This window comes from Acanthochromis polyacanthus, chromosome 15 (genome assembly GCF_021347895.1).
Source record: "Acanthochromis polyacanthus isolate Apoly-LR-REF ecotype Palm Island chromosome 15, KAUST_Apoly_ChrSc, whole genome shotgun sequence".
NCBI lineage: Eukaryota > Metazoa > Chordata > Actinopteri > Pomacentridae > Acanthochromis > Acanthochromis polyacanthus.
In genome coordinates, this window is record NC_067127.1 from 4,389,978 (window position 1) to 4,416,892 (window position 26,915).

The 26,915-nt window shown below is 39.7% G+C and overlaps 2 protein-coding genes across 3 annotated transcripts in view; one reads left to right on the plus strand and one right to left on the minus strand.

Moving 5' to 3' along the window:
* abcg8 (ATP-binding cassette, sub-family G (WHITE), member 8) lies at window positions 1-14,840 on the minus strand. 2 transcript variants are annotated; one of them, XM_051959510.1, is made up of 15 exons: window positions 14,718-14,840; window positions 14,444-14,546; window positions 13,333-14,095; window positions 9,679-9,780; window positions 9,429-9,576; window positions 8,198-8,436; window positions 7,061-7,193; window positions 5,644-5,913; window positions 5,317-5,476; window positions 4,625-4,726; window positions 4,344-4,543; window positions 1,981-2,057; window positions 1,511-1,778; window positions 1,267-1,394; window positions 1-988 (listed from the first exon to the last, which is right to left on the minus strand). In XM_051959510.1, exons 3-15 carry the CDS (start codon window positions 13,375-13,377, stop codon window positions 851-853), a joined length of 2,010 nt encoding a protein of 669 aa, XP_051815470.1. In that variant the 5' UTR covers window positions 13,378-14,095; window positions 14,444-14,546; window positions 14,718-14,840; the 3' UTR covers window positions 1-850. The 2 variants fall into 2 exon arrangements, with proteins under 2 accessions (XP_051815470.1, XP_022054522.2); XM_022198830.2 differs by having other exon boundaries at window positions 13,333-14,120; window positions 14,444-14,742.
* The window catches only part of abcg5 (ATP-binding cassette, sub-family G (WHITE), member 5), a 14,261-nt gene continuing 1,276 nt past the window's right edge, over window positions 13,931-26,915 (plus strand). The window contains exons 1-12 of the mRNA XM_022198832.2: window positions 13,931-14,107; window positions 14,415-14,536; window positions 14,734-14,870; window positions 17,074-17,172; window positions 18,065-18,197; window positions 20,422-20,561; window positions 21,173-21,302; window positions 21,428-21,641; window positions 21,975-22,180; window positions 25,498-25,636; window positions 25,708-25,781; window positions 26,779-26,890. Coding sequence (XP_022054524.1) covers window positions 13,938-14,107; window positions 14,415-14,536; window positions 14,734-14,870; window positions 17,074-17,172; window positions 18,065-18,197; window positions 20,422-20,561; window positions 21,173-21,302; window positions 21,428-21,641; window positions 21,975-22,180; window positions 25,498-25,636; window positions 25,708-25,781; window positions 26,779-26,890 — 1,676 coding nt within the window. The 5' untranslated portion in view covers window positions 13,931-13,937. The remainder of the gene's footprint in view (window positions 14,108-14,414; window positions 14,537-14,733; window positions 14,871-17,073; window positions 17,173-18,064; window positions 18,198-20,421; window positions 20,562-21,172; window positions 21,303-21,427; window positions 21,642-21,974; window positions 22,181-25,497; window positions 25,637-25,707; window positions 25,782-26,778; window positions 26,891-26,915) is intronic.

The window sequence follows — 26,915 nt, forward strand, 5'->3', positions numbered from 1 at the left end:
TTCGATTTAATACTTTATTGTCGGTAAAAGATGTTAGTAAAACAATTAACAGGCTTTTACACCAGTGCAAAAACATGCAGCTTACATAAGTATCAATCTATGAGGACACAAGCAGCACAAGGTCTTTTTCCCTGAGTGTGACTTACTAAATGTCTACTAGGCTTTTTTTTTCTCACTGCTCTCTATACTGGCACACACAATTGTTACAGTAAGCTTAATAACCTTACATATACAAAAAAGATAAAGCTCTGGGAGAAAAAAGTAGATTGAAAATGGAACAAGCAAGAGCTGCAGATGGATATCTGCCAAAGTAGCGCTCTAATCATTTGCCATGACAGAGGAGAGGGAGAGAAAACCCTGCATGGTTTTCATGTGGACGTAGGGGCAGTGCTCTGCTGCCATCCAGCAGCAGACAGCAGCACTGTAACATGAGGTGAAAAAAGCTGATTTTCTCACCTGAATTCTAATTATTCCTATAGTTCAAAGTCTGAAGGCTGGTTTATGCTGAGATTGCTTGGACAAGTCAGTGACAGGAATCTTCTCAATAATTCTGGCACCCTACTGAGAACGTGGTTATTTAACACATTTCTGCAATTTAAAAGAGTGCAAAAGTTTCTCATGTTGAAATTAAAACAAAACGTAAATATTCTAAAATGCATTTCTCTGAATTAAGCACCTTTTCCACAGTAAAACATCAAAATAAGAACATTAAAATCGACAATCTGAAGCTCGAACCAGTCGAACTAAAAACAAAATTACTTCCTTCCACTTCTGCAGAAACACTTTGGACAGTGATGCCCGTCTCACACGACGTGTGTGGTTCTGACTGTCAAAGCCGGTCCGGTTTTCTTCACCAGTCCTGACTCGACTTCTGCTTGATGAATTTCAGGGACAGAAAGTAAAGCACCATGAAGCTCAGACAGACTGCCAGCAGGACCAGGTAGCACGAGTACAGAGGGTACTGGTTCATGTTCATGGACTCAACCACCTGCAAGGGTCACAGAATGGCACAGATGCTCAATGTGTTGCTTTGTCCATCACAGTGCTAGTTAGCTGACTTCAGATCTTAAATATTTTACCGACAACATGTTATATCTGTAGATAAAAAGGCAGAATTAACAGTTAAAAGTTTAAAAAGGCCCTTAATTGTAAGTAAATCAAAGTTTAACACCCAAAAGTTGTCAAAATTACTACCAAACATCTCTTTTATTGTTTATGTATTTGTACTCCAGCTAAATCGTACTTTTTGTTGTTTTTTTAACTCACAAAAATGCCGTCGATGTTGAATGTCAAGTTTCCGATGGAGACAGCGTACTTGTTGCCTCTGAACTGCACCTGCAGCATCCCCTCGAAACCCCAACGCATGAAGGAGACGTGAGAAAGCCACGAGGCCACTGAGGAGTCAAAAACAAACACAAACATCACACACCGACGGGCATCTTTTACCTGTCATGATCACACATAGTCCTCAGGCTTCAAACACAGATTTGAACTAAATCTGCCTCCTTACCAAGCCACATGTTCTCCAGGTTGATGACAAAACCTCCGGTCAGATAGAAGACGGTGAACACAGCGTTGCCCATGAAGGCGGAGGTCTGCAGGGTGGGCAGGGAAGCAGCTACAAACAGGGCCATGGCTCGGCTGCAGTAAACCATCAGCCACACCAGCAAGAAGTTCAGGAGAAAGCGGTCCGGAGCCTCGTTGAGCCCCGCCAGCCAATAGATGGGCAGACCATAGACCAAAGTGAACACACAGTGTTCTGGTAGCTCCCCCAAGACCTGAGGGTGGAGAAACCAAGAAATAAATACACACAACTGACAGAAATACAGACATTGTGTCGAATGTTTGTATGCAGGCACATGTAGTAAAATATATTTCAAAGTACAGTACTGTAAAACATCAGAGAGGTACATTACAGTGACTCCAACATGGAGCAAGACTGACCCCTACTGGACGTGCAGGTGAATCACTGAGGCTTACCTTAGCGAAGAAGTAGGAGGTGACGGAGTACATGCCGTCCTCTAGTTCGTGGTAAAGCATGGCTCTCTCAGTGTGACCTGCAGAGAACATGAAACCAGTCTGATAACACTCAGTAGAACCTCTGTATCTCTGCCTAAAACTCTATCTTTTCCTGTTTCCATTTATATCTAAAGCTTCTTATTCAGGGGTTTTCCTACATAGAGGAATTTTGACACCCTGAAAGGAAAACCAGAGCACCAAAATGATAAAAACTGAGAATAAAATTGAATTCTAATGTTTTAACCGGCTGTGCTGATTGAGGTTTTACTAGCACAATAAATATTTTTGGTTAATAAATAGTCAGAAATAACAGGGAAAGATTTCCATCAGATAATTTAATAGACTTTGCTTTCTGGCTGATTGTGAAATAAAGTTTCAGAGTTTTCTATTATCTTTGACCAGCCAGTGTTACAGTATTTAATTCTGAATCATAAACTAACTTGGACTCAATTTCAGAACTTTTGCTATCTTCTGATCGTGACCTAACTTGATCCTGACTTTTTTATTGGCTGCTGGCCAGACTCCATTTTGCTATCTCTGCAAATGTTGCGACCAAACATTGTAAAACTCAAGGTCCAAGAACTCTGTGACTGTCTCCTACAAACCTGATAACTTTGCCACACCGTTCTGAACCATCCATCCTCTGACTGGATCCTCTGGTTACCCTTTTCTTCATTCATTCATTCAAGGCACTTCTAAGATGCATCGGCCAAAACTTGGAGTGATTTTCTGAAGCTCTCTCTCTCTTTTTTTTTTAAACGGCACTGTTAAACAGAAGATTTTGCTTTTGCTTGTTGTCGTCTGTGGTTTTGGTTTGTCTGGTCACAGTATGAAGTGAAATTTGTAATATAATACCTTGTGCAAAACAGATATCCCGTATGTGTTGACATGCTTCGTAATTCTAACAGTAAAAACAGTGAAACTAAAAACTCTGGTTTGGAAAAACTGAACACGAGTGCAGACACTGAGGTGCAGTTTTGGTCTCAGTTACTTCATTGACTGTGTAAGAACAGGCAGATATACAAAGTGTTGATGATGATTGAAAAAAAGCTCATCCAGCAGTACTAACAGCTTTCTGTTGACTTAGTGTGGCATTTTTATAAGGCTGGATTTATTGCAGTTTTATCATCAGTGTTTGGATAGAGAGATGATTACAGTAATTGGGATGCGGATAAAATCTTTAAAAGGTAAGATATGGAGCAATAAATGTACTGATAAAAAATACAAAAAGGCTGGCCTGACCTAAGTTTATTTGATGGTTAGAATTTGATAGTCTCCATTAAGAGCTGCGCTTATGTCACCCATTCACAAAATGAGAATTTCAAAGTCCCTCTCATTGACTGAACTCCTAAAATTCATCTCTGTGTCCAAGTTACACATTTAGGAGTTACCTTTTTTACATGAAAACAATCCTCTCCTGCCTAAATCTGTGAAGTCCCTGCCGCTCTCTTTATCTCGAGCACACCAGCTCCCTTGTGACTAATTCAGCCATCCATATTCAAACCAGAAAGAAGAATATAGTTGATCTTTTAAGGCAGAGGAAAGATCATGGCAAACATTTACAGTGTCACTTCAGAACACCACAGATCAATATGAAAACGTTTGCGGTGAATTGGATCAAGAATTTTAGGCCAACATTTCAGCCTAAAACTTGTTTTAAATATTGTTCTTTCCTGATGTTTAATGCTGTACAGCCTGATCTACTGTTCACGTCGCTTCTGTTTTTCACAATCTAACTTCGTGTTGATGTTTTTCTTTGAACTCTAACCCAACAAATGGACCTGCTCAGGAACTGTGACGATCCAGAAGAGGTTTTGAAAGTGTTTTCTTAGTTTCAACCCAGATTGTTAGTATTTATAACATATGTAACTTTTAAATATTACAAATTACTGTTTCATTTGTGTGTTCTTCATTTCAAATAAAGAGCAATGTGATGTTACAGGGAGTAAGACAGCTGCTGCTATCGTTGCTTTATGTGCTTTGTGTAAATATTGTCAATACTAAAATGTACTAAAAATGTTGGCATCTGATATGATAAACATTGTGATGAAATGTGTTTCATGGTTTTTCTCAATACTGATATTTTTCTCTTGGAAATAAAGATTTTCAGTGGCAACTTTCTAACATCACTGAAATGAATAAATCATTGTGAACAAAGCGACAGTTTATTCCTTTACACGTAGATGCTGTAACTGATTACTGGCTCCAGCTGCAGGTGAAGTCACTGAGGTCACAATGTAAATATGCATTAGCCTAATTACTAACTTAGCTGGCCGGCTTTCAGTTTGACTTTGACTCTCGTCCTCCTGAACGTCTTTACTCACATTTAGCTATGACGTCCAGCACCACAGCGAACGGGGTGAGAGCTCCGATCATGTAGAGGAGCGCCACCGTGTCCTGAACGGTCAGACGCTTCTCTCCTGCCCCGTAGTAGAGAAAACCGACCAACAGTGACATGAGGAGGGCCTCGAAGCCGTGGACCAATAAGGTGACCAGGTCCCTGAAGTCATTATACATGTGACGCCTGAGGCAGAAGAAAAGAGACGTTTAGAGTTCATGTGCAGCCTTCTGAGTTCCATAATACCATTTAGGTGTGTGTTCTTACTTGATGAGGATGGTAAACTGGTGTAATCCACCAGGCAGTCTGTTTTTTTCCTTGGAAATAGTGATAACCTTCTCTCCTTTTACTGGGCTTGGTGGCTGAGGGCTGCAGTAGATGATGCAAAGAAAGTAACGCATGCTTTAGTCTACATCCAAAACTTAAATGCTAAGAAGTTGATTTATTAGAAGGAATAATTACATGTCAAACCATACAACCATGCTCATACAGCATTAGCTCTTTCTCACCAACAGACCTACAATTTTCCATAAACAGCCATTCTGGATACTGAAGAACAATGTTTTGGAAATATTTTCATAGTGAAACGTCCTTCATGATAAGTATGAAACAAAATCATGAAAGAGAGACAAAATTAATGTAATGAGAGAAGAATTCATTTTCATTATTCTTTTATCTGCCAACTATTTTTTTTAGGAGGAAAAACGTTCTTTTTATGTAATTATCCAGAGGTGTAGCAAACATATTCAGCTTGTTAATTCTGTGCAAGCAACAGTCCAAAATATGTGGAGCTTGCTGACATACAGGACAAAGAAAAGCAACAAATCCTCACATTTGAGAAGCTGTAGCCACAGATTGTGCATCAAAATATCAGAATGCTGGATTCATTTTCCTTCAACTGATGGTTTCAGCTTTAGAAATGCAGAGGGTAACAGACGAATACACAAGCACACGGCTACCTGTCAGCCTGTGTTAGCGCTGCGCTGGTTCCGGCTGGGTTCCACATGTGGTCGTCAGTATCACGGACTTTCTCCATGAAACGCTCAGACAGAACTCGGGCCTTCTCCAAACACTCAGCCTCTCGTTCTGGACTGCGGCGATCTATACTGATCAGATCGACTGGACACACACAGCAACAAGAGAAGAAAATGGACAGGTTCAGAACAATGAAGACGTCTGACACACCGCATGGTTCTAGAAAGTGCAAAAAGCATTCTATTTTAAAGCATTAGAGCACTAGAGTACCTTTCTTTATCTTAGATTAAGGTTTTGATATCTAGACTAACCATAGAAGTCAGAGGGGTTGCAGTATCGCGGGCAGGGGTATCCCAGGGCGGTGAAGTAAGGCACCATTTCACGAGCCGCACCACAGTAAACAGGTGAACCGGAAGAGAGCAGGACGACGAGGTCGAAGAGCTGGAAGATGTCCGATCGAGGCTGGTGGACCGACAGCAGGACCAGGCGGTTTCCCCGGGCGAGGCGGGACAGAGTGATGACCAGGTTGTGGGCAGTGAAGCTGTCCAAACCTGAAGTGGGCTCATCCAGGATCAAAATACCTGAAAGGTGAAGAGACCACTTCAACATCAGATTTCAAAAATACACCAGCGTGTTTATATTTTTTTGAGGATGCATAGGAGTCTGTGGTGATGCAGAAACGATCCAGACAGACAGGTTTGAATCGGAACAGATTCAGTCAGAGCTGTGAAATCTGATGCTTCTGAATTTCAAAAGTTTTACTGGAGCACTCAATAGAAAGTGAGATTAATGGTGGATAATACCCTGATAAACCCTTTTATATCTAACTGTACTGTATGCTACACCACTATAATGTATCACAAAAATATGGCAGGCTGAAAAACAGAATGTAGAAGCTGTGTGATTGTGAATATTGAGGAGCTAGAAATCAGTTCAAAATCAATTGTATTGTGTTTGTGTGTGGTTTTTTTTGTTCATATCATATTCATAGACAAAAAACACTTAATATAGTTTAGCATGCTGTATGCTAATGCTTTACTATAGTTTACAGATGCTTCTAGGGACAAAAAAATTATAAATCATGTAAAATTTCATATCTAAAACGAAGATCTGGTGTTTAACCCCTTAGTCCCTGAGCCCTGTTTGTGAGGCACCTACTCTTAGTCCCTACAGCCCCCGCCGGCGGGGGCTGTAGGGACTAAGGGGTTAAATGACAGGCTGTCATCATGTAAAACCTAAACACACAGAAAACAGCAGGTAAAAAGCTCTGTACGAAATGAAGCTGGGAAAAAATCATGCAGCTGAACATCTTTTCCCGAAGGAGAATCTGCCTGATAAACACGACTAAGATGCTAAAATACACTTAAGTCAGTTCATGAGATGTTTACATGTAAAAACAGACAAATTGGACATTAAAAATCTGCTCTGCTTTTCCTCACCCTCTGTCTGAAACACTTACATCTAGCTCCTGCCTATCTAATGTTTGAAGGCATGACAAGCTAGCAAACCATTACACATCAAAGTAACAGTAACAGAAGAAAAGCTGAACTTCCAATAAGGTATTTCAGGCAGGCACGAAGCACTGTTTTCTGTGGGAGAGAAAAGCTCCCTTTGCTGTAAAAGTCGTTTCCAGGCCTTTTACATTCACTAAATCTATAACACAATGAAGACGAAAAACTCAAAAGGCGGGTCTTCTAAAAGGATGCGTGTTCTGTTCATTCCTCTCACCAGGGTTCCAGAGAAGCTGGACCGCTATACTGACTCTCCTCCTCTCGCCTCCAGAAACTCCCCTCACATAGTCGTTTCCCACCCTGGTGTGAGCACACTGTCGCAGCCGCAGCTCGGCAATAACATCATCCACCTGCAACACAGACGGTTTGTCATGTGTGATATCACTGACAGCTGGTCATCATTTAATGTACAGTATTTTATGTTCCACTGTAAGAAGAATATGATACATACATTCATGCACTTTTATTTATCCCTTGTTTAAACTCAGAGTACACTGAGGTAAGGAGGTCTTCTTTAAAATGCAAATGAGTAAGAAAATGCATGAAATAGGCGCTTTGATAATGACAATGAAAATATGAAAAATCAAAGTTAGAAAAATAATAAAACATTAAGACATTAACTGGAGCATTTAAATAAAAAAAACGACTCAAACAAGAACAGCTGAAAGTAAAGAAAGATTACATTTAAATCAGGAAAAGTCCTAAAAGTGAGACTAGTTCTTCTTGCAAGAGCACAGTGGGCAAAACTAGATTTTAAAGTGCAAAAAAAAAAAGTATAAAATGTCATCATGACACAGTACTGACAGAAAGGTCGCCTCAACAAGTGTCTTTCTACAAATCACTGAGAAACATGGTTTATTCTTGTCAAAAAAAGCAGTTTTTGACACAAATTATTCACCAGTTTGGACTCATGAGGCGAATTCCCAGATATTTGTACTCTTAAACTGTTTCAAAATTTGCATCATTCAGAGTAGAGATGACAAGAAAAGAAACTTATTGGTGCCACTTACAACTGAGCAAAGTTGATCTAAAAGACTCTTACAGCAGATTGTATATGATCTGAACTGCACAACAATATGGTGTCTTCAGCATAGAGATGTATATTACAATGTGATATGGAGAAAATATCAATAGAGTGAACACAGCAAGCCCCAGAATTGAGCCTTGTGGGACACCTTTTGCACACATATATTTTAAGTATGTGGTCAGTGTCCGCATTTCAAAATAGAAAAAACAACAATTTTCCTTTCCAAAAAAGAAGGAGAGCATTTGTTTTGTTTGAACTTCGGGTTATAATACTGACATGCTTCTGGAAAGAATTTGAGTCCTAATAATTGATCAATCTTAATCTTACCCTCTGGTCCCTCTGAGCCTGTGTGAAGTGAGTGGGAAGCCTCAGTTTGGCTACAAAGCTGAGAGTCTCACGGACGGTGAGATGAGGAAGAAGACGGTCGTCTTGGCGGACGTGAGCGATGCTTTTCTTCACCAGCTGTGGCGTGTTGGGCTTCCCGTTAATCAGAATCTGACCAGACTTCATCGTGCCGCCTTCATCTCGACAAGTTATGATGTCCAGCAAAGACGTTTTACCACAACCTGGGAGAAGAAGACTGCATATTTAGGTCTAAATGGAGGAAATAAGCTTCTCACTTCATTGTTACTGGTCTGTAATCTGTTTTATGTAATCCGTAGACTGTTTTTATTGCATATGTTTACAATGTTGACACGCATAATTTTTTTCCTTTTTTGCTTATTCTAAAAAGCTGCTGTTCCAACTGAGATTTGTCTATGGCTAATAAAAATGAAAATCTCATTAATATTCTTATTTGCATGCAGTCGTATATACCTTGATTTTTCCAAAACTGTCAACCAGTAGCAGACTAAGCCTCCCTTTATTCCTTCTTTTAACAATCTTCTTGGAAAAGGTAGACATTGGCATATTTCGGCACATCTAAAACTCCTTGATGCGAGTCTTTCAAAATGTTTAAAAGTAGGTGAGTTTCTGCTTATAACCAATAATGTGGGCTTTACTTCTGGTCATTCACCTCTGCTCTAACCTTGCAAATTGTTGACTAGTTGGCTTGTGTACAACGCACAGACGTAACTGTTACAAAACTGCAGCAAAAACAACAACTGAGATGCATATTCTGAATGTGTTTATACCTGTTAAAAAGAAAGTTTCCATAATCAAAATAAAATAATTTGTGCTCGTCCAAATATGCTACATTTGGAACATGTTTACATCAACCCTAATAAATTGAGAATATTGTCATATTTGGAATAAAAGTAGAATATCAGTGTGCATGCAAATGTAGCAGGAAAAACTCATTTGAGGCAAATGTTGTTGATAAAGCCCAGTTCCGTGAGTCAAACTACACAGTTTCCTGACACTGGTCAATCTAAATGAAATGCAGTTGTTTTTACCACTATCAGTTACACATCTGCTTTTCGAGCTGTGAAAAATGTCTGTTGCAGTTACTAAGGTTCAAGTTAAGATCCGTTACTACAGGCAGATGGAGGAAATGACACCATTCAAGGAGGCATTACATTTATCAACTTAATTAGAAATAACAGTGCTTAAATGTCACCTGAGCTGCCGATGACTGCCAACATCTGTCCACTGTGCACTCGGAGGCTAAGGTTGCTGATGGCCGTCTGCTTGTTTCCTTTTACCTCCCAAGGCAACTTGAACTCTGATAACCTCTCATACCAGGGTATCTGAGCTGCCGTGTCCACCTGGCAACACATATTTACACATTGAGCGCACAGATTTCTGGAGACACTAAAACAATTACAAGCTAAAGATAAGGGCGATCCGTTCCACTGTCCGATAGTTACCTCATAGTGCAGGTTGTTGACCTCCAGCTCAACGTAGCCTCCGCTGTAGGTGAAGTAGAGACTGCTGTCTTCTTCATTTGAGAACAACTCTGTGTCCGGATGCTGTTAAAGAGAACTATATGGGTCAGTAGGTTATATATATGTACACACATTTGATTTTCATCTTTGTATTCGTTTCAGAATTAAAGGACAAACTGCAATAGTTGCAATAAACTGCTATGAAGGTGAAGACCTGTGACAATCCAGACAAAACTCACATCATGAAACAGAATCCAGATTTACATGTGAGACCATGTGTTCGTTATTTGCAGCCCGATCTCACGAGGATTCGTGAAACTGTCACATAAATTTTTGTTTCGGTTTCGTGCGCACCAACACGATTTCGCCATGTTTTTCGTGCCGCTCACAACGAAATGCACACCAATGTATTTTAAACGGCGGACTTTTCGTGCCACTCAGAACGTATTTCAAACGAATGGGTATATTTTTAATGTGAAACCGTTGCGAATTCAACGCTATATTTGGCATTACATCATCCCTAACCATAACCCGGTGGTACACTTACCAATTTGCATAGGAATTTAAAGAATGTCCAAAGGGTGCAAACGCGATTACACAAACGCCGATGGACAGCTTAGATTGTCATGAATCCGCCGGTATAAACCACTTTCAGATGTGATTACCACAGCGGGTTTCGTTGTGAGCAACACGAAAAACATTTCGTTGTGAGCGGCACGAAAAACATGACGAAATCGTGTTGGTGCGCACGAAACCGAAACAAAAATTTACGTGACAGTTTCACGAATCCTCGTGAGACCAGGTTGTTATTTGAGACAGAAGACAAACTACTTCTCTCAAATTTAGCTGTTTATTTTCTAACATCAGTGTCTCAAAAAATCTTGTACAAGGACCTCTTCTGTTTAGAACAACCTCCCAGAAACGGATGAATTCTGAACGTGAACATAACATTTTATTCTACATGGTGCAATGTGATTGGCTATAGGACATACACATTTAATTCAAATGATGAAATGTGAATGGCTAGGAGGTGAGGGTGAACCATGGTTTAGACAGTTCTCTCTATGGTTGGTGCACAGATATGTTCATATCTCTTAGCACACGATCCATCCATTCTCCAAGAGTCGCACTCTGTGGAAAGAACCCTCCTAAGACTTCCCGTGCTCTACTTGTCATTTCTTCACCTTTGTTAGCAGTGATGGGATGCAGGCACTGATGGTATCCCATAGGGAGAACTGTTATGGTTTACCACCTTAAACAGCAATTTCAGTGCATCTTGCTATTACCTTATTTAGGATCCATAATTATTGGCACCCCTGGTTAAGATGTGCTCTTTAGCTTCTAATAAATTCAGTTTTTTTTTCTAAATAATATAGGACCACAATGAAAAAAGAGGAAAATCCAACCTTTAATTCAAGTGCATTTAGTCAGTGGGGAAAAAAATCACACATTCTTTTAAATCAAATCATGTGTGCCACAATTATTGGCAACCCTGATGTTAAGACTTCGTACAACCCCCTTTTGCCAAAAAAACAGCGCCTAATCTTCTTCTAGAATACATTTTTCTACAATTTTCAGTGCGACAGTATGCTTCTGTAATACAAATCGAATTTATTTTAGGGCTTTCAACACATCTTAACCAGGGGTGCCAATAATTATGGAGGGCGCTGTATATTCAAACCTGTGGTTAGTCTCTCCCTTTAAAGGTCAATCACCACTCCTGCATTAATTACATAAGAAATAGTAATTAATATTAATATTGTAATACATATATGATATCAATTTCAATGTTAGGCTAGCAGTGCATTAAAATTTAATAAATCCTATCACATGGAATCTGCTGAGGGACAAGTTAGTGCAAAAAGTCATTATTTTAAGAACTGAAGACTCTATATTGGATGGCAATAAGCAAGGAAAAAATTGTTTAAATGTCAATAAACAACAACAGAAGCACCAAAAGCTGGTAAACATGTGCTGCATTTACCTGCATTATATAAGCTTATGGAAAAAAAAGCTTTGCAATGTTCATGACAAATTTGCTAAATGTGAAAGCACGTGTATCTTTGCCTGACTTTGTACTGGCAGGCTTCTGCTTATGTGTCTGCATGTGCAAAGGGACCAAAGACCTTGTATTGGTGCGTAGTCCGTTTAAAAACAACACCTCACCATTATGTAACTCTGGAACAAATAGAAATGAAAAACGTGACTGTGGTATCTGAATATTTATTTTGAGATCCGAATATTTTGATTTCCCTCCTTTTCCCGTCGGACGATGTCGCGGTATCGGTATTCATTTCGCCAATTCGTCCGACGTACCCCCCATTGGATGTTACGATATGAACCGATCCTCATATTAGGCTCGTCGTCCGTCCGTCCCCACCTCCACTCCCTCACTCCACCCCCGTAGGAACCGAACCGAATATTCGCATATTCGTCATTAATCGGGGCAACATCTGGAGCCCAGAAACTGCTACTGGGATCAGCCCTCTGTTGGACATTTGATTATATTTTACACTGTAGATATATGAACCAGCTTTCAGCTGCTTCTGCTCATTTTGTTTGGAGTGCACTGCTTTCTAGAAAATCTCCACAAAAACTTTGAGATTTGTTTTCATTTGTTTTGAAATAGGAGAATACAGGCTGTGGAAATAATATGTCTCCATCGCCATTAAACTTGATGCAAAATAATCACAGAGGCTGATCCTTTTTTTTTTTTTTAGATAAACCAGTGGACCTGTGGAGAATTTTTTTTCTTGTTTTGCTGTTTTGCTAAAGTCAGTTTCAGGGGTCAAACAATTTAGACAAATAAATAACACATACTTGTATTGGACATACAGTAACTGCATTAATGGAGAAAGTGAGAAAACATGAATATAAACTAGAAAACTGTGATCCCAAGCCTGTATATTTAGTCTGCAAAACACAAATAGACATACACTCTACAATATGTGGTCTGATAAAAATGTGAATATTCAATTTAAACATTCTTAAATATGCCAAATATGAAACATTTGTTACTTACCAGAGCAATATTAATCAGATTCTAGAATTTATTCTAGAATTCCATGAAAACTCTTACTTTTATCCATGTGCTAACATAATTGCAGAAGGGTTTTCTGATCATCAATGAGCCTTTCAACAGCATTAGCTAACACAATGTAGCATTAGAACACAGGAGTGATGGTTGCTGGAAATGTTCCTCTGTACCCCTATGGAGATATTCCATTAAACATTTGCAGCTAGAATAGTCATTTACCACATTAACAATGTCTACACTGGATTTATCATTCATTTAATGTTATCTGCATTGAAAAAAACTGCTTCTCTTCCAAAAAATAAGGACATTTCTGTGACCCCAAACTTTTGAATGGCAGTGTATGTGTTTGTCTTACAAACTGAACGTAAAATGAAATATGTTTTTCCTTCAAATTGACATTTTAAACAACAAAATAAAGATTTCCAGCAATAGTAACTGACTTTGCATATGTAAGTCTTTTGACAATCTCTTGTAGGTAGCAGAGTTCAGACACACCAAGTTCAATACATAAAATCAGTAGTTATTTATGTTTTAATCAAAATACATCTGTATACTAGCAGGGGAAGTGATTTAAATATAAAGTTTTTGTCCTGACTGACCTGTGCATAGCCGTTTGTATGGCTAAAGCTTGTCTCTGTGTCCATGATGATGCAAGTCTCTGGTTGATGCTTGAAGGGTTCAGAGGTCAGCTCCCCCTTTTTGTCTCTTCTGTCAGGATCCTCACTTTTTCTCTAAACAGGTTATTGCTGTTTTTGCCTCGCTGTTATTCCCGTTCACCGTTTTTCCCCTCCCGGTGCGTAGTTTAACTCCAGTCCAGCTGAAGATCTCCTCCTGTCGAGTTCACAAGTCGTCTCTCTCAAAGCACCCAAGTTCATGTCATGTCAGTTCTTCGTGTTCATTGATCTGTCAGTCACAGCTTTTCTGGATCCAGTGCACAAAATGAGGACTAAAGTGGGACTGGCAGCCTGTCCATCTACAGGGTGTGGGTGTTTTTTGTCATTATACAAGAACAGATCAAAGTTCTCTGAGATAACGCAGTACTCCCCGTGTGTTTATGGTAGCTGAGAACCCACTGATCTCACACTGCTGCTCTATACAGGGAACAGGCGCAGAGAAACACAGTCTGGGATTAAAGAAAATTAACAAACTGATGTGAAACGGACTTGGTAGAGTCGCCGTTTGGAGCAGAAGCCTGGCTGCAGCCATGAACAGAATATATTCAATGCAGGCGGTGGAGCAGGAGAACGGGACCAAATTTAAGGAGTCCTACAGGAACGTGTCGGAGGTGAAGAGGGACGTATACAAGGACGGAGCAGACGAGCGATCAGAGCCGTCCTGTTGTCTCAGTGTCAGTAAGATCTCCTACACAGTCAGGTAAATGCTGGAGCTGGACATCGTTCAAGAGGAACTGAACAAACATCTGAACTAGACGAGCTTAGACACAATGTTACATAATTATGCACTCATACATGCAGGTTTAAATCTAATTAATTTCATGTGGTTTAAAGACATGGCAGAAATGAATGTGTGCTGCAGAAAACTAACTCTTTATCTACAGTATGAACAGAACATGCTACATGTAGTTGACTGCTAATACATACAAAAGGATAATCAGTTTCACAGTCGGGATTGATTCTGTTCTGGGAATATTAAAAATGTTGCTCTTGGTGGTGTGTTGCAGTGAGCGCGTTGGTCCATGGTGGGATTTACCCTGCTACAAGAAGCGATGGACCCGTCAGATCCTCAACGATGTCTCCTTCCACGTAGACAGCGGACAGATTATGGGCATCCTGGGCAACTCAGGTGTGTTCAGCTTAGTCCAAAGAGCAAAGCACAAAAACCAATGACAGTCTTATGAGGATGCATTAAAAAGCTGTTAAAGTGCAAGAGTTTATTAAAATGGAAATAGCTTTAGAATGTCTTTGAAACTGCTAAATCAAGAACGCAAAAGGTGGCTGCAGCAAAGGTGTGTGTGTTTGTGTACACTTTGTGTTGTAAAGGCTCTGGGAAGACCACACTGTTGGACGCCATCTCAGGGAGGATTGGAAACGGCGGCACACTGCTGGGTGATGTCTACGTTAATGGCAGGAAGCTGAAGAGAGAGGAGTATCAGGACTGCTTCTCCTACGTACTGCAGGTAACACAGAGAAATGTCAAATTATGACTTTTCTGACAGAAATTGCAATTTGATTTGTGACATAGTGTTTTAAAGTCAAACCTCAATTTAATCTTGGCTCTGGAATAGATTTAAAATTCCTGATGGGACACCATGAAAAGAGTCACAGTCACACAAGGAGTAAATTTATATCTAACAGTTTAAACTGGGTGAGAAGCATTGCAAAATGTACGAGGTGTGGCTACTGAATAAGAAGACTTGAACCACGTAGCATCCACTGATCAATTAGCAAGCCTGAATGTGTCAATTGGCTTTAATTATACACAATTAAATTTAGTGTCCTTATTTAACAGCCACACCTCATATATTCTAAACTGTAGCCTTTGAGATTGCTTATTGCTTGTTTCAAATGGAGATTTTGACTGAAAATTGATTTATTTTGCAGCCCTACACAGAAACAAAACAGTAAAATGCAACATAAACAGACATCATCATTATTTGGGATCATATGTTTTGTAAATGTTTCCAACTGGGCCTTCAGCACACCCCAAAACAAAAAAACCACATTTTTTTTAAATTTTTTTTGTCACTGAATAATTTGTTTGTAAGACACCAATTTGCTGCATGTAATTGCTCACCTGCTCTCAGGCTTCATCATCATCTACAACGATGATTAAAGCTGCTGTGTTAAACAAATGAATAAAGAGATTGAAGAGTAGTTTTAAAAGTAGTTAGCATCTAATTATGTGCATATTTCTCTTTGATTTCTCATCACAAACCAACCACAGGTTAAACTCTGGCCTCCACAGTCAGACAGTTTATAGATATTGAAGACGTCTGTACTCATACTAACCACCACAAACTCGATGAACACACCATTTTGCAAAAACTCCAGAAAGGCTGCCCTGGCCTCCGTATGAAATTAACTTAAGACCCCTGATAGCCTCCTCATACACTTAATCTCTCAATGAGAGGTGCTCAAGTGTATCCAAAGCCTGAATTAAAAACACTGGTTTAAAACCGGCCTTGTTTCCTTTCAAATCATCTCTCTCTTCTCGCTGATAGCACCCCCTTCTGCTCTCTAAGCCTCGTCATTAACTTCCCCTGCTAAGCTGCAGATGAGGAGGTGATATGAGCTCCTGATATTAAAGTCATTCAGATGAGAGAATAAGGAGAAGTGGGATTGGGAGGCGCCACGTGTTAATTGAGGCAGGCAGCAGGTTCAGCTGGTTCAAGTAAAGTGTGTGTGTTTGTGTGTGTGCGCTCATGTCTTGGGTAAAGGTATACAGTATTACAGATGGTTTGCACACGAATACATGAACATAAAAGTGTCCTATGCAGATGTGCACTCAATGTGCAGCTCCTAACATGGTGTAGAAAAATCTATCCGAGCAGATTCTCAGTGATCCAGGTCATGGTGATCATAGGAGCTTCAGTTAAAAAGCTTCTCTTTTAGGCTATACAGTCAGCTCTGAACTGAAGATGACCGTCATGGCCTGTAGTTTAGATTTCTTTTCCACTGTGAGATGCGAACACGGCTCTGCTTCTTCCCTTGTTGGTTCTAACGCCTTTCAATCAGCAAATAAAACATTCGTGACCGATACCAAACATGAGGTGTAACACTGTGCCGCCTCTGTCCATCATGTGATTAATTACAAAACATCCAAAACTAATTACTCAAAACATTATTAGACATCAATTAAATTGTGAAAAATGTAATTTGCAGTCAACACCAAAAATTGTTCTAACAAAACCTATTGGACTACTGGACTTCCGCTTCAGTTCTGAACTGAAGAAGCCTCATAAAAAAACTAAAAGAGAAGTCCATTTGTCTGTTTTTGTGTGTGTTTTGCTCCTATGTAGAAAAAATACCCTAAAAATCTATAGCTTTTTGTCTCCTGTGAGCAAATTTCCTGCAGGTCTCAAGACATACAGCAGTTTAAAAACTGATGAATAAACAAGACGAAAACAGAGGTGTTCATGCATGCTTCATGGCAGAAATAACAGTCATTTTACCAGAAAAAGTGTGCTTAGCATTGCATTAACACTCCTCTGTTTAAATCCAGAGGCAGCTAAGTAAACTGGGATGGAGCACAAAACCAGTTTTATAATATTTTGTATTTTCAAACAGTAGATGTCTGTTACAGTCACCTCAGCTCTTGTTTCGTGCAGTTTCTTCTCTTTTTTTAAAGCCAAGTTTTCTCTTTCTCTCCTTCCTTTCCAGAGTGATAACTTGCTGAGCTATCTGACAGTGGAGGAGACTCTGACCTACATAGCCCAGCTGGCCCTGCGGAAACACTCGGTCGAAGCCATCAAGAAAAAGGTGACTTTGACGGTTTCTTCTGGTCGTTTCGCTCTTAGTTTTCTTTTGTTTAAACTTGGCATTTTTCCCAGAACAAAAGAATGCACAAGAAAAGAGAACAAAACAGAACTTGTAACTACTAGAATGTCAGTCCATTTCAGTCCCCCTGGGCTAAGCATCTAGTTTGTTTTCTACCTTGTTAACATGTCCATAAGGCTTATTATATGATAGAAACACATATCAGGAGTGAAAAACATCATTTCCATGTCAAAAACACAGATTCACTTGAAGATTTTCAGCAGTTTCTATCATTCTGTGAATCAATAATGTCAATTTATAAGATGCCGTTTAAGATTTTTCTTCATTAAGACACTTTAAAAGCAATTCTGCTATTTGGTTAACAAGTCAAATATGATTGAGTCACATTTGCTTCAAAGAGAATCGTGTAAAGATAAGTGAAAATACGCAAAAGAGATTTAAACATTAGTTGAAAGTTAAGCTGGACATCAGCATTTGGTGCTTTCTTACAGCAGCTAAACTCACTCATGGTCTAGAAACAAACAAACAAAAAAACTTAAAATCTCCCTTTTAATGGTCTAACCTCACATATTTTGTAAAAATTCTCCTATAATGTCCAAATGTCAAGACAGCTTTCATAAAAGCAGTCAAAATAGTCATTTTTAGCCTTTGTCTGTGATTTTTAAACTGAAAAATCTTAGCCTATTTCCTTTTAGCTGTGATCTAAAGCAAGAGTAAACCTCCTGGCCCTGTCCTTCAGTCAGAGACAGTCAGAAAGCAGTAACAAGCAGAAAATGCTTTTTCTACCTATCAAGTTCACTACCTTAGAATTACAAAATATATTGCAAATCAATGGGCTAACTGGCAGATCACCTGACCTCTGACTCCTGTTTAGGTGTCGGCGGTGATGGCCGAACTGAGTCTGAGTCACGTGGCTCACAGTGTAATTGGAGGTCGAGTTTTCCCAGGGATCTCCGGGGGTGAGAGGAGGAGGGTCTCCATCGCCAGTCAGTTACTTCAGGACCCGAGTGAGTAACTGGGGAGAAGTACAACAGTTTGTCTGTGTATTAAGAACATCAGACTTCCAATCTATGCTACTTCTGCAAATTTAAATCATGATGATGAGGTGAATCAAGGTAAAAGTCATTATCTCATGAATTCTTAAGTCAGACTAGATGTATGAGAGATAAAAATAGGCATTAGAGGGGATTTTTTTTAAGCTTTGAGACATAGGGGACAAGGATTATGCAAAATGGACTGTGACAGTTTCAGGAAAGCGTCCTTAAACGACAGGTTCACAACTTATTAACTCTGTCTTTAAACAACAGTGAGGGACCTGTAAGAGCACTGAAACAGTTTTTGCTTGAAATCATTCCTCCTGTTGACACTGACATCTTTAAGAGATTCTCTCCTAATGTGTTTCTAAATAAAGTGATGTGGGGCAAAACCTGAAGTTCTCCTTTGTAAAAATGCACACCAAAGTTTAGCTGAGGGCTGCACAGTGCCATAGTGGTTGGCACTTTCGCCTTGTAGCAAGAAGACTCCCGGTTCAAATCCCGGCCTGGGCCTGGGATCTTTCTGCATGGAGTTTGCATGTTCTCCCTGTGCGTGCGTGGGTTTTCTCCGGGCACTCCGGCTTCCTCCCACAGTCCAAAAACGTGCTGAGGTTAATTGGTTACTCTAAATTGTCTGTAGGTGTGAATGTGAGTGTGATTGTGTGTCTGTATATGTAGCCCTGTGACAGACTGGTGACCTGTCCAGGGTGTCCCCTGCCTTCACCCGAGTCAGCTGGGATAGACTCCAGCACCCCCCGCAACCCTCGTGAGGATAAAGCGGTGTATAGAGAATGGATGGAAGTTTAGCTGAGGCTCACAGAATGCTACAGCAGTTTACCTTAATCAAATCAAGTTGGTCTCCCCTATGGTTACTCCTTTTAGTACTACATTCTCTGTTTGTTCCAGGAGTGTATTTGTCCTAAATGACATAAATGGATGGACGGATGGATGTATGTATGCAAAGAAAATGAAAGAAGTGGAAACCAGTCATTGAGTTAGATGTTTGCTATGTCAGAGCTCATTAAGAAAAGGAGTTTCCATTTCCCATCAAGTGCATTAACACTCTGTCTTAAAAGTCAAAAACCACCTCAAGTGAAAGCAAAAACTCTTTTGTTAAATTTCTTTGAACTTTGTTTTTTCCCTTCACTTTTATATCTTATTGGATACTTAAAAACTAGAGTGGATTTTTGTTATGAAAACACAGCGGCTGTCTCACTGTTGACTTGTGCTAGATGAAATACAGAAATACAAAAACGGAACTTTATACTTTGTGTAACACAAAGTCAGATAAACTTTGGGACACGTATACTTAATGACAGTGGAAGCACATTAAAAAAGGGATCTGGCAATTACCAACATGGACAGTTTAAACTGAGTACAGCAGGAAAAACAGGCGACATGATATTCATTTTAAGACAGACTTTGAGAATTCTGAAACTGTCCTTTAATTTTTTGTTCAGCCGACCTAGAAACTGCACATGAACACATGATATTTCCAACATGAACTGTAAAAGAAACAGGACCAAAAAGATGACTTTGCCATCCTGGGAACAGAATAAAGTTCACCAAATGACCTATCTCTTCCCCGAAAGGGTTTTAAAGTCCACACTGGAAGAAAACAAAAGGATCTAAGTAAGAGGGGAATAGGGAGAGGACAGAGAGAGGGACGGAGGGAGAGATGGAGAAGAGTAATAAAGGACTGGGTTATCACAGCACGGAGGGAATGAGCAGAGACCCACCTCAGTGTGTAGGTGTAGTTTATCAGGCCTGCAGTCCTCCAGGGAGGATGGAGGGTCTCAGTCCTCATTCAGGATTAAAATGGCCACGAACACACACTCACACAGAGTCACACACGGAGTAATGAGGAGTTCCCATTCGCTGCCTCTCCAATCAACCAGGAAATGAATTAATCTCACAATTAAAGCATCTGCTAATTCCACTCTGCTTTCATAATGCAAAGAGGCAATCTTTTAATTGTCCTAATTAGAGTAATTAACTAAAAAAAAAAAAGAGAACACACTTATCTTCACAAGTTAAGTTGGCCCCGCAGAGAGTCCTGCATGTGCCACTTAATAAAAAGTACATTTAAAAGTTTCCAACTTGGAGGAAAAAAGTTATTGTCCTGCCTTTCACTTGTTCTCAATGTTTCACTGTGTGACAAACCTGCAATGACGCCATCGGGCTGGTGTTGTTGCAGGGGTGATCCTATTGGACGAGCCGACCACCGGCCTGGACAGCATGACGGCCAATCAGATCGTGGTGCTGCTGGCAGAGCTGGCGAGGAGGAACCGCATCGTCATAGTAACCATCCACCAACCGCGGTCCGAGCTCTTCAGGGTGAGTTTCAAGACGAACTGCAGAAAAGAGAAAAGACTGAAACCTACTTTTAAGTACAGATTCACTTTTATCGAGTCCCAGATGTGAAAGCTAATCGACCATTACATTCACTGCCAACTATTTTGACGAACAGATGAATACATCTGAGTGATTTTTGGGGGGAAATTTTCTTTTTCTTTGCTAATCTACAACAATTAACTGAATTTCTTTGGTTTGTGTAGAAAATAAGGCATCTGAAGGCATCATCTTGGGCTTTAGGAAGCACTGATCTACATTTATCACAATTTTTTGACGTTTTATAGAACAAATGAAGTGATGAATGACAGTGAAAATAATGAGTTGCAGCATGTGTAAACTCAAAGAGCAATTCAAAGTCTCCAGCTGCTGAAGCTTCACATCAACTTCAGCTGAACCTTAGAGGTCATTTTGCTCTGTGCACAAGCACTGTGCATGTTAGTTCCATCTTTTATACATAGAATCATACTGGCTAACAACATCTTCGTAGTCATTATGGACAGCAGAAACAATTACAGAGTACAGACTGGTCAGTGAGAGGTGTTATTAACCAGTCCTTTGACACTGAAAAGTTGATGTGTGTGTCTGCCTCTAAGGTGTTCAGCAGGATCGCCATCATGAGTCGTGGGGAGCTCGTATTCTGTGGACAGCCAGAGGAGATGGTGAACTTCTTCAGTCAGTGTGGATATGAGTGTCCAGAGTACTGCAACCCCTTTGATATCTATGGTACTGTGTCGACATTATAGCCACATACACTAGTTACGCTCTGTATATTATTAATGGGAGAGGATCTACAAGCTTGTCTGTGTAGCGTGAACATGAAAACATTTAACGTACTATGATGTTGACAGTTGACTTCACCTCGGTGGACACGCGCAACAGCGAGAGGGAGGCGGCAACGTTCAACCGCATGCACGAGATTACTTTATCCTACCAGAGTTCGGGCATCTACCAGAGCATGCTGGGAAAAACGGAGCAGAGCCTGCAGCGATCAGACAAGCCGGTCATCCCCTTCAAGAGCAAAGAGTCACCCAGTGGTGCTGCTAAACTGGAAGTTCTGATCAGGTCAGTGCAGACAGTCTTTGGTCCTTGTATGTATTTGAACACACCACAGAAATGATTAGATTCAGAACTTAATAAAGTCTCTTTGAAGGTTGATAAAAGCTCAGTATTTTTTTAACAGTGTATTGTTTAGAAAAACGTGTCCTGTGAAAATACAGTATGTACACTAAAATACCAGAAAAAGATATTCAATGCATTGATTTATTAATATCTTAGCTGATGTCTTTCACACATAGTGGTGATTTTTGCAGAATAGTATGCAGCTAAGGTTTGCCTTACAATAAGAGCAATCATTCATTCCGCTTCTCTCTGTGTTTACATGTGTTTTGTGTGCAGGCGAACAGCAAGAAACCTGTCCAGAGACAGGATGGGCGTCCTGATGCGTCTGTCCCAGAACCTGATCTACGGTCTGTTCGTGGCCTTCTTCGTCATGCGTTTGGACAACGACGTCACCAAGGGTGCAGTGCAGGATCGCATTGGCATCATCTATCAGAGCGTTGCTGCTTCGCCCTACACCGGCATGCTGAACGCCGTCGCGCTCTGTGAGTTACACCAAACAACAAACACCTGTCCACAGGGAGGGAAAATACAGTTAAACAAGGTTTTCTGGGCGCTTCTAAATTTAAGGCAACATTCAAATACCAGACATATTCCTGTGAAAATAAAAAGGTTCTTTGAAGCGTTTGATTTGAAAACGTGGGGACTAAAATTGGAGAGAACATCTGAGTTCTTGCTTAATCAAAAATGTAACTAGTCTTGTCTTAGTTTTCAGTTTTCTGATTAAAGTGCTAATGTTTTATAAAATTTCAACAGGCAGAAAGTTACCATATTTCAGTATTTATATAACATCTGGGTGACATTACAGTACATCCCTCTGCATGTGTCTGATAGCATCATCCAATAAATATCTACACGAGGCGGATACGATGACTGCAGGGAAATTCTGGAGTGCACACGAGCTATCACCTGAGTAAAAGCGATGTACTATCTTTGTTGAACAGCGTGCTTGAAACATCTTTATCTCCGCTGTGTAAGCTCGCTTATCTCCTGTTCAGTGGGTGAAAGGTGTCTGCGGTCTGCAGTATTTTTGTTCCCTTCAGCAAAAAACGAGTGAAGTCTAGCTTGGATATTTTTGTGCTGAAAGAGACTTCTTGTACTTTCAGTGCGTCTCTTAAGTCAGAGTAGAAGACGAGGTGATGAGGTAGAACTAATATTACAGATAGAACTAGTAAGAAAATGTTTCTATGACCTTAAATTGAAGAAGTATTTCAGAAAAGCACGTTTTTGTTGTTTAGAATGGTCCTGTGATGTGAGTAGAGATATGACACTGAGCATGATCGGTTCACAGGCAGTAAAGGTATAAAATCTATGCAGTTTAGTTTTATTTCTGGCTATTTGATAAACTAAAATGAAAGTCATGGTGGAGTAAATAAAACACCAATACACAAAACTGGTTAAAAATTCTTAGCATTTTGATGCTGGCTCAAACCTCTCTGTGGGAAAAACACTGTAAAGATTCCATCGGTGTGACCTTCAATTATTCGGCCTTCCACAGTTGATACAGAGGTCCTACAGCTGGTATTTTTAGCCTCTGTTCTATGACCTTTATTCTATTTAGAGCTCCATGAACCTCGTGAACTTCTGAGTGGCGTTTTACCTACAAACCTACAGTATGTATACCGTCAGCATTACTTGTGTACACATGTATGAGTACTCTGTGTTCAGCAACTTCAAGGTTAATACTCATAGCTGCTGTCACTCAAACCAATGTCAAATACAAACAACTTTTACACATACTGTCATTAAAGAGCAGGATTTTTCTTGCATAAAGGATTTCTTTTGGTTTTAAAAGGCAGCACAGGAAAATCCCCTCTCCTAAATGATAAAAACTAAGAAGAACCAAAAACATTTAACCAGTTCTGTTCTTTGTGATTTCATTTACTGTCAGTTTTAGGAATGAAAGGTAAAGCATAATGGACATTTTTGTTCCTCAAATGGTCAGAAATAACAAGGAAATGCATAGATTACAGTCAGTTATTGGTGGTTCGTTGTTATTTACGGTTCTATAAATAATTTTGGGGCGGCACCTGATAAATACATAATTACACAACACTGTTGATGCGCTTCTTATGACACCCAAGATACAAAGAAACCAGAAACCTTTCTTGGATCCTTCCAACTGTTTTCCAGCATAGTCTTAGTTCTTCTTAGCCTAGCCGTGCTAGACAACCCACGGCAACGAATTTAATTCTCTGCCAGGGTGGGTCTAGTTACCCTCCATAAGGCTCGAGGCTGGATTCTCCTAAAACTGGCCGGACCAATCACCATGAAGTGTAGAGTCAGAAGGCGGGCGTAACGAAGTGACGACAGAGGCGCGACGATTCTGACAGAAACAACCGGCGCACAATAAACAGTTATCTTTCGACTCGGCTTTGGCCACAGCCCTTAAAGATTTGAAGCTAAAATTCAACTTGAAAGATAAAAGGACGGCACTGAAGTGTTTCATTGAGAAGAAAGACGTATTTGGACTTATGCCGACGGGATATGACAAATCCTTAATATACCAGTTGGCTCCGCTGGTTGGGAAGCTAATGGGACTTAGCCACAATCCGCTGGCGCTCTAGGAACTCCGTCAGCCTATTTGTTGCGCTGATTGGTTGTATACCTACCCAATTGCTGCAGAGGGATTTGATAGACAACCTTTTAGCCCGCCTCCCTCCCTGTCGAGCGGCCCTAGACCCTTGTGCCTTCAGAAACATGGGTGTAGCGTGGCTAGGCTAAGTTCTTCTATGTTTCTTCTGTATGAATTGAAAACACTGTAATACTGTGAAATACAGAGATTTACATGCACAGAGAGGCTTAATCGCTACTGTATAAGGTTGTTGGGCAGATGTCCTGTACTCCAGCTCTGAATGAACCCCTGAAGTAAAGTAAAATCCCAATTACCTAAACCAAAAGATATTTTATACTCGTTTTGTTATTTAGTTTTTCATTTACTGAAGCATAATTGAGATTTTTCATCATCAAATGGTCAGAAAAAACAAGGAAATGTCCATTAATGTAATACAAACTTAATGTCTCTACTTTATGCACACCAATCTAATTCTGTCTCACTCTCTCTGTAGCATTGGACTGCTTTTGTTGGCTATTCTGGCTAAAAGTGACTTCTTTTTGGATTAAATCAAGGTTAAAATGGTTTTAAATAATCACAATGTAGGCATTCTGTAATAACAGAATCTATCTTCAAGTCAAAGTTCACAGTGTACGGACATGGCGTGTGAATAATATTGTATCCGATTACCTCTTCAGCATCTTTCTCAGTTATTAGCTGAGTCTAAAGCTTTAAGCCCGTCACAGATACTATCGATAAGAGATGAAGATAAAATGCCCGTAAGCACCCAAACAGAGGTAGCGATATCGTTATGACCTTGAATCTTACGGATAACAACTGATAGGAGACGAAACTCATTTTAAAAAAAAGAAAAGAAGAAATGGGTTGTCACTAAATTAAACCAAGGACACTTTCGACTGCTGGCAGAAGTCCAAGTTTGAGTATTTTTCAGAAAAGATATCATGAAAAATCAATAAGGTGGCTTCTTGGATGCTTTTGGTCTTCATTGTAGGGGTTGTAAATGACCGAATGTTGGAACAGCAATCATTGTACTGACCTTGAATTGGGAAATGAATAGGTGCTAGTCTGACAAACAGCTTCTTTAGTCTATAGAAACTTATTCTCCAGTCATACTTGATAGAAACTATTCACTTAAAGCATTTAGAACTATCATTGAGGCTTGTATATTCAATTTCCTGTCTCATATGCTTCACATATCTGTATTGTTCTCTGTTTTTATGTCACCAGTCCCATCACTGCGAGCCATCAGTGATCAGGAGAGTCAGGACGGCCTGTACAGCAAATGGCAAATGTTTTTGGCCTACATCTCCCACATTCTGCCCTTCAGCATCCTCAGCGTCATCATCTTCACCTCCTTCCTTTACTGGTTGGTAATATTTTGTCTCCCTTGAAGACTTAACGGGTCTCATTCAGCACTAACTTATCTTCTCTCCTCAGGACGGTGGGGATGCACCCTGACGTTTTCCGTTTCCTGTGTTTCACTGCCGTAGTTCTGGTGCCACATATTATAGGTGAGCTGATAAGCGGTAAAATAATCTTCCTACACTTTTCCATGTGGTGTTTTGTCACGTGGACAAGAGCTCAAGCGCATATTAGCCATCATCCAATGTTTTTAAGGCACAGTTATCCATATCCATAATGTAAATTAGTAAAACTGTAAATTTAAAATAATTTCTAGACCATGGAAAGTTGTTTTGATCATAAAGTAAAATAGTAGATTGTTCATTGTTCTTTTTGTTGCTTGCATCATGTTTTTGTCATCTAGTCTCTCATTTTTTTAATATTTTGTCTTGAATTTGTTGTTTTTTGTCTGACTTTTGTCGCTTTGATCATAAAGTAAAATACTAGATTGTTCATTGTTCTTTTGTCGTTTTGGGTTTCATTTTTGTCCTTTTTTGTTGCTTGCATCATGTTTTTGTTGTCCAGTCTCATTTTTTTAAATATTTTGTCTTGAATTTGTTGTTTTTTGTCTTTGTCTGACTTTTGTCGCTTTGATCATAAAGTAAAATACTAGATTGCTCATTGTTCTTTTGTGTTTCGTAATATTTTGTCTTGATTTTGTTGCTATTTGTCTTTTTTTGTCTGACATTTGTTGCTTGTCTCATATTTTTGTTGTTTTCTTTCTCATTTTTGTCATTTTGTGTCTAATTTTTATAATATTTAGTTTTTTGTCTTTTTTTATCTGACTTTCTCCTTGACTCATGTTTTTGCTTTTTGCCTCGTTTTTGCAGTTTTGTTTCTTGTTTTTGTAATATTTTGTCTTGTCTTTGTTTTTTGTCATTTTTTCTCTGACTTTTGTTGCTTGTCTCATGCTTTTGTCGTTTACTTTCTCATTTTTCTAATATATTGTCTTGTTCTTGTCTGTTTTTTTGGTCTGACTTTAGTCATTTTGATCACAAAGTAAAATACTACATCATTCAGTTCCAGATACCTGTGACTAAATGTTTTATGCCTTCGTAGACACTCTGTGATCTGGAAGTTGTAATTGTAGTTTTTTTTTCATCCCAGGTGAGTTGCTGACTGTGGTGCTCCTAGGAGTGGTCCAAGACCCGAACATGGTCAACACTGGAGTGGCTCTGCTCAATATTGCAGGGATCCTGGTGGGATCTGGCTTCCTACGGTAAGACACCAAACTTTTAACAAAA